This window comes from Aegilops tauschii, chromosome 7, assembly GCF_002575655.3.
Source record: "Aegilops tauschii subsp. strangulata cultivar AL8/78 chromosome 7, Aet v6.0, whole genome shotgun sequence".
Taxonomy (NCBI): domain Eukaryota; kingdom Viridiplantae; phylum Streptophyta; class Magnoliopsida; order Poales; family Poaceae; genus Aegilops; species Aegilops tauschii.
The window spans coordinates 579,452,803-579,463,177 of record NC_053041.3 but is presented as its reverse complement, the minus strand read 5'-3'; the positions used below and the strand labels follow the sequence as shown (position 1 = coordinate 579,463,177).

General features: G+C 43.5%; 2 protein-coding genes across 2 annotated transcripts; both read right to left on the bottom strand.

Moving 5' to 3' along the window:
* Window positions 1-480: 480 nt before the first annotated feature.
* LOC109777674 (uncharacterized) lies at window positions 481-5,411 on the bottom strand. The gene is made up of 5 exons (XM_040394793.3): window positions 4,567-5,411; window positions 3,899-4,407; window positions 3,582-3,773; window positions 1,265-2,460; window positions 481-971 (listed from the first exon to the last, which is right to left on the bottom strand). The coding sequence occupies exons 1-5, from the start codon at window positions 4,660-4,662 to the stop codon at window positions 844-846; spliced, it is 2,121 nt and encodes a 706-aa protein (XP_040250727.1). The 5' UTR covers window positions 4,663-5,411; the 3' UTR covers window positions 481-843.
* LOC123494987 (uncharacterized) lies at window positions 5,228-8,007 on the bottom strand. Its single transcript, XM_045231570.1, has 5 exons — window positions 7,644-8,007; window positions 6,907-7,001; window positions 5,785-6,270; window positions 5,540-5,650; window positions 5,228-5,416 (listed from the first exon to the last, which is right to left on the bottom strand). The coding sequence occupies exons 2-5, from the start codon at window positions 6,994-6,996 to the stop codon at window positions 5,228-5,230; spliced, it is 876 nt and encodes a 291-aa protein (XP_045087505.1). The 5' UTR covers window positions 6,997-7,001; window positions 7,644-8,007.
* Window positions 8,008-10,375: the final 2,368 nt, after the last annotated feature.

The following is a 10,375-nucleotide window of genomic DNA, read 5'->3' as shown; positions in this document are numbered from 1 at the left end:
ATGGTTGGGGACATGATAATCTTGTCGCAGTGGATTTCAACTTTTTCTTTGATGAAATCAATACCAGCAACAACAACATTCCGGGACAGTCTACCATTGGGCATGAGTGACTCAGCAAGATCACCTAGGTCAACGTATGTCGAAGAGCTTTGGATAATTTTTGTTCTGTCCAAACAGGAGCTGGAATGAATAAGAAATCAAGAAAGTAATGAATCGGACATGAACATTAAAGTAGACAACTATTTTTCTTTGTAGTTGAGTCGTCGCAATAAGAATTGCCGCATGGAGTCAGAAGAAAAAGAACCTGCCATGTTAGTGTTAGAGATATTTCCATGGCGTAGTTTGGGAGGAGTAGAATGTTGGTGAAAAAATTGTTGAACTTGCCATCGAAAGGACTGAACATTCGCCCGTGTGTGGGGCAAGTTTAGTTTGCCCGAACGGGTTTAGATGACAAGTTTAGTTTGCGTGAGATGAAGGAAACATGGCAATTTTCGGACAAAGAAACAAAGAAGAGAAAGTTGCCATCCCATATGAACTAAAGTTGCCATCCCCTATGAACCAAAGTTGCCATCCCCTATGAACTTTCAGGAGTTATTGGATTCCAAAATGAAATGTGCATGGATAAGAATTTGGAAGAAAGACAAATTTGTGAAAAGTAATTACTCTTTGATGGCATCCATGTGTTTGCCACTGCTCCGCGCATTGCCAAAAAGCCTTATGATGTCATAAAATGCTTGCTGCTGCTTCGTAGCCTTTATTGGAGGATCAACATCATCAGCATTAGGGGCCTGCACGACCCTAGCCTACCGCACGGAACCTGGGGTGGCACTATTGTGCACGTCCTCAAAGGGAGGGCTTGTGCTGCACCAGAGCTGGAGGTAACTTCTGCCTGATTTTTTTCCACTTATCAACATCCTCATCCATGTTGAAGTCTGTTTCGTGCAAGGGTGACGATATGTCATCAGTGGATCCTTCAAAAAAAGAAAAGGGAAAAGAAGAATAAGATATATGGAGTTAAAAATGAGCAAATGAACAAATTACTTGCCAAGTATGTAAAACAGAAATTGCCGTATGCATTTGCTGGTATACGAAAAGTGTTGTAAAAGTGAAATGAGGAAGTTGCCATGCTTGCAGAATAAAAAAATGGCACATATGGGGTGGTAAGAAGGACTTCAACATCACTTTTTTTTAAAATGGAAAAAGATGTTGAAAATGCATAAAACTTTGTGCGGGTACGAAACAATGAGAAACCTAAAAAACTTACTTTCAACAATCGGCTCGGGAAATTTCACAGCTTTCTTGCCACCGACATTGGGTTGTGCCATCATTGGGACGGGTGCTGCCGGGAAAGCATAAGAGACAGGAACAGCGTCAACTGCCTCATTGCGTTGGCTTAGGTCAAGTCCAAGACTGCAGGATGGCGGCGTGAAAGCTAGAGGATGCCTTGAAGTGGGAACATTCTGCTTATCAATGACATCAACTGATGCTGCCAACGGAGACAAATCAACGAACATTTCAGTGTCATCTGCTCCAGCTGCTTTAGGTCTCCCGGGACAGTAGGGCGTGGTGTCAGCAATGTTGATAACAACCTTACTGCCCGATCCTTTCCCAGGATGCTCAATTGTTGGTGTGTAAGGGACACCCATGTCCAATGGGACACGTGTGTGCTTCAAACTTGGTGTATGTTTGACTTTGGCCACTCGAGAAGCACTCGGTTGCTGAACATTTGCATCAGCATTACCCTTCGTTTGAACGGTCTCAGCGGGGTTGCTGTGTACAACAAGTGGGAACAACGTTGAAGCAGATACATACATAGGACCATCATCTTTCGCGTGCTGCTCATGCACAATTCCTCCAGCTGAAATTTTCCAGGGACTCTTCCTTGAACAGACAACAGTTTGCACAAATTTCCGTGGGGCAACATTTGGTGTTGTTTTCGGCACAACATTTGTGACGATGGATGCATCACGAGGGCCTGCCTGATCTGGTTGATGCGTGACAACAGGCACGGTGTTTTGCACAACAGCTACTCGAATAACAGGTGTGCCGGCTTCAGTAGAAGGGTGAGCTCGGTCAGACCTTTTGGCAGATAGGTTTGCCCCTAACGGATTGGAGTGAGGAACCGGTTGAACTGCTGGTGCATCAACGTGTGAAGATTTATTTGCCTCGTCTTCAATGCTGCCCCTAGGAGGTACCAAAGCAGGCACCGCATTGGCAGTCCTGGGTGATATTAGTTCATCAGACCCTTTTGCAATTGCACCTCCGTTGGTGCACAGAACAGGAGCGGAAGAGGGCACAAAGGTAGCCGGTGCAGCCGAGCTAGTAGGAGCAGCACCCATGTTAGATGCCTTATCAGTCACAGCATTCTCAAACACGGGGAGCTGCGTGCGCGCTCGATACGGAGGGGCAAAAACCTTGGATTTAGCCGCAGCAGTAGCCTTCTTTGCTTGACACTTTTTCCTGCATGTGTACAGAAGTTGTGAGTGAAAACAAAAAAGAAATGTAGTCATGCAAAAGGAAACTGCCATTGATGGCACAAGCAGTTGGTTGTCAGGCGTGTTTGGCGTGGAAAAAGTGGCCAAAAAAATAGTTCGTCATGCGTGTGTGAGGAGGTTGACACGTAGGTGGCACTGTTCTTGCCGTGGGTGTGTGAAGGTGTTGGCATGTAGGGTGGCACTGTTCATCATACATGTGAAGGTGTTGCCATGTAGGGTGGCACATGTCTTGCCACGCATGTTTGACAGCAATGCCATAAATTGTATGATGAAGATGTTGCCGTGTGGGCGGCAGTGTTTTTGCCATGTGTCTATGCTGATGTTGCCGTACCATGCCATACATCAGTGGCACTTTCCTTGCCACCCATGTATGCAAATCATGGCTTGCATATGCGATGAGGTGGAGTGCCTATGAAATTTGAATTTGCCATGTGTGTGCAATGATGTTGCCATGTATGTGCAATGATATTGCCATGTATGTGTGAAATGAACTTGCCACGCATCTGTATGGTGTTAATGACGTGCATGGGTGATGTACTTGCTAATGAATGTGCAAACGAACTTGCCATTATTGTGGGAATGGTGAAGGAATGCATATGGCAGATGTTAATGCCATAGTATGCAGGTTAGTTTGCCATGTGCGACTAAGAAAGCAATGACGCACTAAGAAAGCAAGGACATCGATCGTCGATTTATGGAGAAGTTGACCTGACATGAATGCATGGGGTGGCAGAGTTGTTGCCACCCATGGTTTAGAAACTTGCCATGCATGTACGATGATGTGGAACGCCCTACAGAAATTGAAGTTGCCATAAAGATGTTTCCATGAAGGTGGTATTGTTCTTGCCATGGTTGTATGTTAATGTTGCCATGCCAGTATCGTAGGAATGGTGGAAAAATGCATCTGCCAGATGTTATTGCCATTGTGTGTAGGTGAGTTTGCCATGTGCGACTAAGAAAGCAAGGACACACTAATGGAAATCAAAAAAAATATTTTGAAAAGAAATGAAAAGTGGTCGTGAAATTAACAAAAAAGGACTAAAGTTGTCATGCCGAGGCAGCGGAAATTGGCAAAGCAGTATGTACCTCCTGTCCACGAGAACAATTGGATCTCCTGTGTTGGAAGAAGCAAAACGGGGTGACGACCGAGTAGCTGTTTGAGCTATTTCACGGACTGAAACACCTCCCGTGGAGGTTCCTTTGTCGAGGTGCGTAGGTGAGCGGGCAGGTTGCTCAAGTTTTGCATCCTTGGCCGCTCTGTCACCAGCAGTCGCCTCACTAACAAAAAAAGAGGAATACCAAGAAAGAAACATGATTAGAAGTGAAAAAAGAAAAAAAATATTAGTAAAAATAAATTGACAAAAAAGTTATGCGGAATGACCAAAAAAGATAAAGAAACCAACCTCCTCCGAGCAGCAACTGGGTCAAACTTGGGGCGTTTCCCAGAAACATCACAAGCGTCATCCTCGGAAGCCCTAGCCCTCTTTGGCGCTCCAACAAAAGCCTTGCTTGTATCAGGTGCACCGGTCGAAGAAGGTGCTGAGACCTTTCCAACACATGCGACATCATCAACTCTCCGTGACTGCAGAACAGGGTCAGACTGGACATTATCCATGCGGACATCACGGGTACCACCATCGTTCACGCGAACAGAATCGTCTTGATCGGAGTCGACTGCATCATTCATAAATTCCTCCTGGCTGTCGGGCAACTCTTGGGAGTCATTGTAGTTGTACCTGCCTCGCGACCCAATTGGTCGGGATGTGCCACCAGTAACAAAATTGCGGAACTGGTTGGCAACTTCAACACCATCGCCGGTCATCATAGCCGTCCACCCCTGCACAGGGTTGCCAAGGAGGTTGGACATGCCAGACGCAAAATTTGCGACCAACGCTTCAACATTAGTTCTTGCCTGCATGCAATGAACAACAAAAAAGAAGATTAAAAAAACCGTGTACTCCATAGAAATTGAGCATGATAGATGGGTTTTTCCAAAAAAGTGATCAAATGAATAAAGGACCGTGGTGTCAAGTATAATGTGAGGGGAAGGAAACAAAAGAGATGACGGTACCTGTGACGAGCATGCGTCACTAGTATGAACGTCCATCCATTTTGAGAAATTATGTGGGCCTCTAAAGAAACTGAAGTCAACAGAATGTTTCGCCATTAGCTTCAAGTTTTAAACAAGAGAAAAAAAGGAAAAATGAAGGGTCAGCGTTGAATACAAAAAAATGTGAGCAGTAAAAAAAGGGAAAAGTGGTTTGCGTGGGTTCTGCCACAAACCATGCAATGTAAATGGCCAGCAAACATGTGGAAAAGCTAAAAGGATTGACGAGTTTGAATGTGAAGTTGCCATGAACGTTAACATGTAGTTGCCGTTAGTTTAGACGAAGTGGACATGAAAGGTGTGTGTGAAGTTGCCATATGTGTAGCAGCGTAAAATGTACAGTTTGAATTGTAAAGTAATGAGGAAGTTTGCATGTTTTGTCGACACGCAGTTAGCATCAGCGGGTGAGAATGTAAGTGGATAAGCATTTGGAAAATCGCATAGGAGTGACAAATGTAACTAATGAAATGCATAACTAGGTGGGAAGAAGTTGCCATATTTATTCATATAAAAATGGCACTTATGTACAAGGATGTGTGCCATGCCAAACAAAAGATGAGCAGAAGTGGGAAATTACACCAAACAAAAGATGACAGCAAACATCTTCCCAGTGTGGACTAAAAAATCAGTAGTGCATGAAAGAAAATCTAGCCTGCAGTTTGCCGAACGATCCATCAGGCTTTGCGTCTGCAGCAAGAACAGCCTTTATGGCAGCGTCGGTCCAAGCAGAAGCAGCGAACTTGTGTGGTGCAGGTAGGCCACCAACGGCGGTCAGGTTCACAGTGCTTAGGTCAAGGTTATCAAGATACGTAAGCTGAAAACAAAAAACATAGAAGGTGGTGAGCACATAAAAATTATTACTTGGAAAGTCGAATGCAGAAAACAAAAAAGGATTATGGTATTGGAGACTAAATTTCTAAAAATGGCGAAAACTTGCCATGAGGTGAAGACGGCACCCTTTGTTGTATATCCCTTTAGAAAGCGCGGTATGGAGGAAACCAGCAATGAACTTGCACCAGTTCATATTGGCAACATTGCTTATGTTGGCCTGCATTTGAAACCCGACAAGAGAATGGAGTCATGAAAACTTGAAACAAGAACTGTGCACATAAAACCAAACAGACAAGAGAAAAGTAGTCATGGTAGAAAGGTGGAAAAAAGTTGAGCACCACATATACTTACAAGTACTGGAAAGCATCTGCTACTAAGGTGTGTGGACGTCGTCGGCGCAAAAACAGTTGAAATGAGGTACATTAGCAGTAACCTCTTGAATTCTTCACCACTGTTGTCCATCTCAGCAAGCATAGTGGCCGCAACGGAGGTGAGCGGCATTGAAGTCATACCCGGAAACATTTCAGGGAAAAGCCGGTCCTGGATTTCACGGTCCACCTTGTAGGGAACATCCACTCCACCATTTGGGACACCTAGAGTGCAGTAAACAGCGTCCTCGTCCAGAGGGATCCTTCCACGGCGGGGGATGACAAATTCTTTGGACGCGGGATTGTATGTCCTCCCAAGCCAGTCGCATACGCTGTTATTCAAGTTGGTGCAAAGTAGGTTCATGAGCGTGCGCATACCCATGGTGTCAACAGCTGCCTTCTGATCATCATTGAATTCATTGTAGAGCTCCGTTAGACGCTCATGCGATCCCCTGTTACGTGGGATTTTCTACCAGCAGAAAAGTGGGGCATTAGCTTAGCAAAAAAAAGGATAAAGTTGCCATCACACAAGTTGCTAAAAAATTGCAGTGAAAACATGATGTTTACAAAGGTATGGAATGGGTTCATAAAACTTGTTGAGCTTGGGGAAACAATTGACAGCAGTTGATTCCATGAAAACGTTATGGGGAACTTGCCACCTACAAACAGCTAAACTGGTCAAATCCCTAGCTCGTGCGAGAAAAATAGCGGTTGTTCTGACATATCTGCTGGTAGACCCAGAAGGAAAAAAGTGTTGCTAATTAGTTGCCATCTAACAATAACTAAATTGACCATTGGTAGAGTTATAACAATAACTAGAATCGCATTGCGTTTAAAAGTTGCCCCCTGAGACCAACAGAACTAACCATGGAAAAGCATAATGAACAGTTTACTGCAAAAAATAGCTTCCATCCCATAATGGGAAAAGTTGCCACCTCCAGCCAATGTAAGTAAGCGTCACACATTGTGAGAAAAAAAAGGAAATACAACACCGGGCTTACGAACAGCGATACAGTTGGCAACAGGAACTTGCCATCTGACAAAAATACTGAAAATTGCCATGCCACGCACGTGTAAGAAGACTACACATCAGGCAACAAAATACCTTCTTCGGAGGACGTTTACCAGCATCCACATCGTCCCTTCTATCAGGCATGAAATCGTCGGCATCATCATCATGCGCGTTGCGTACCATTTTCTCTGGAAGAAAACAATAACAAACGGAACATATCAACAAACAAAGACGGTATTGATAATGAGAGTAGGAAAACATGGCAATTTTCTGACAAAAAAATGAAGAAGCACGAAGTTGCCATCCTGTGTAAAGTAAAGTTGCCATCCCCTATGAACTAAAGTTGCCATGTGAAAAGGTTCGCGATGAATACCACCACTGTAAGAAATGGAGCTATGTGGCAGATTTCCAAGTAAATGGCAGTCTACTCCACTAAGATCATGATGGCATAGAACTACATGAGTGCAAATTGGAGGTGACCTTCAGTAAAAAATGATACAAATGGCGAGAATTAAGCCATCTAGATGGCAGTAGTTATCAGATCTTAAACGCGCTACAGTAGAAATTGACACAAAAACAACATGAATCTGAATGAATAGTTGGGTGCATACAACCTACGTCAGCACAAAATTGCACACTGAAAAACAGATCGCCATCTACAACCCCATGGAGATGTCTCATATGGGACGCGTGGTGAACCTATCACCTCGACAGCGCACCAAAATGCAGCCGTGGGCAACCTTGCAACACTCCGCGACAAAGCGAAGTGGCTACGCCGTGATGACAAGGGGGAGAAAGAGGGAGAGATGCCCAGATCTGCAAAAACGAACCTTAGGCCGCAGAAGAACAGTCGACGCCGCCGGTGACGACGATGTTGCAGATGCAGAAAGCCGCCGACCAACAGCACCTCGCGTAGCCGATCTCGAGGGATATCCGTGACCGTCGCCCGTTCACGCACAGCTTGGATACCCCGTCGTCACGAAGCCGCTCGACGCCGGATCGATTGCGGGAGGACACAAACGCCGGCGGCGGCGACAGATTCGAGCTCCTCCGATGCGTCACCATGGCAGATGGCGCTAGATTGCGGGAGTCACCGCGGCGGAGGGCACTAGATTGGGGGAGTGTAACGGATATGTGAGGCGGAGACGACGGGATAGAGTAAGTGCGGGCGGTTGCGCCACGGCAGAAGAGCGAATGCAGTTGATACTTGGAAAAGGAGGAGCAGTTGACGATGGTGGTGGCCTTCGTGGCGAGCGTCGGTTAGCCGGAACGAACGGCGCTGTCCGACGTGGCAGAAACGTTGTGTCAAGATTCGCACTGGCGATCTGACGGCGATGGGCGCGTTCGGACCGAACGACGAAAACACCGTACGATTCGGAGGTTATCGATTCTGTTGATTTTTTATGGGATCACCAGAACCATCTCAACGTTTTGATTTTTTAACACAGTACAGACGCAAGCGATCATACATACGCGCATAGACTCACCCCTATAAACGCAGACACACACACCCTACCCCTATCTCGATGTTTCGATGATAGGCGTGATAGTCGCTTTTTTATGCCGATATCTGGATCATACTTTCTAAAAGAAACATTCAGCTCTAGGACCAGTTGTCTCAAGGCCCCGCCACAACATACAAATGTCTAACTGGCCAATGAAATATTTCCGAACTGAATCCACGTTCGTTCCCTAGGTCATCACATTGCCTGAAGAGATAACGAAGATGAAAAAAAGCAAATGTTGTAACATGTGGCATATCAAGAGAAATTAAATCATAACCCACATTGACGAGTGGGACCGGGGCCACTAGCCATTTTAGAGACAACTGTGGGTCAAATTATCTAACCCCTTGTAAAGTGGGGCAAATCATCTAATCCCCCAACATATCAAACAAACACTCAAACATCACAAGTCACAAGGTTTTGCAACAAAATTAAAGTAATACTTAACTCATTTAAAACAAGAACCTCTGAAAAATCACTAACAAGGTAAGGTAAACAAAACAATAAGATGAACATAGAAGCACCGCAACCACAACGATAATTTAACCTCCACTCTAGGAGCAGAATCAGAAGCACAAGCCAAACTTGTTTTCATTTGTTTCCTTTCGATGCATAATGTAAAGCAGAACAGCGAGACGACATCCCTCCGTTGTTCACATTGATTGATTGCATTTACACTAGGTTAAATCCTTTCGAACTTGTCAAACACTTAATTGTTTCATCCAACATGTATGTCATGCACTTCTGTATTAATCTCCTTCCGACATTTCGTTTGATTGCCTAATACGCTTATTGTGTGATCAATATAATGTGTGTATAAATGTGTATGTGCATGTGTGTGCAATAATAAAATATGAATGTGTTCATAACAGGATTGGCGGAGATAGGGCCATGGGGAGTAGTAAGTGCACATGCATGCTGCATCAGGGCTCACCGCGAGAAAGCAACTATGCCCTCCAGGAACTGAGCTTCTTCGGCAACTTGTCAACGAACGGGAGCAACACAGATGCCTGATAGAGCGGCAGGCCAAGGTAGGTGATGGGGAAGGCGGTGACCGAGAAGGCGAGCATGGTGCCGGTGAAGGTCAATTCCTGAGGCGAGCACCAGATGGAAGTGGCAAAGAATAAATTTATCAATCCGCATTAGCTTCATGCAATAACGACATTTCCTGTAATATATCCATATAAAAATAATTTTCCTTTAAAATAAGTAGATCCTTGGTAAAACCATGAGCTCTTTGGAGACTTCCATTGGTCATATCCCACTCGAACTGTCCCGCAAAATCCATATATATCATCTAGTGCAAGCGAGGCGCGCACTTCCTTACAGGCATCTTTGGCATTGGTCGCCTACGCTTATGTTCTTCAATTTTCATATGTTGTGTCGATTCTTTTTTCTATTATGTTTCAACCTTTTCCTCATTATCTTTTTATTTCCTCTTATTTCTTGTTTTTTATTTTATTTTTATTTTCTATAGTTTTTGTTTTCTCTTTGATTTTGTTTTTCCTTCATTTTCACCTTTGGTCTTTTATTTGTTTTCTCTACTGTCTGAGGCCAAATATAGTAATGTTTTTTATGACCTACTTAAAACTCTTTTTAAACATTCAAACACTATTTTTGCTAGAGGTTAACATCTATTTGAGGCATATATAAACATATATCTTTATATATGATATTTTCTTGTAAAATACGGATATTTTGGATGAGGGTATGTGAAAAATGTTAATCAAGCATTTCAATAAAATCTTGAACAAGTATTCTTAAAATGTTAATTAAGCATTTGGAAAAGTTAAACGTGTATACAAAAAAAGTTGACCGTGTATTAAAAAATAATGAATTTGTTTAGGGTTTAGAAAAATGTTGAACAAGTATTTGACCAATGTTAATCAAGCATTTGGAGAATTTAGAAAACGTGTATTAAAAAATGAGGAATTGTTTCACATGTATATAAAAATGTTAATCAAGCATTTAAAAAATGTTGAAAAAGTATTTACAAAATGTTAATCAAGCGCTTGAAAATTATTAAATGCGTATAAAAAATATTGACCATGTATTAA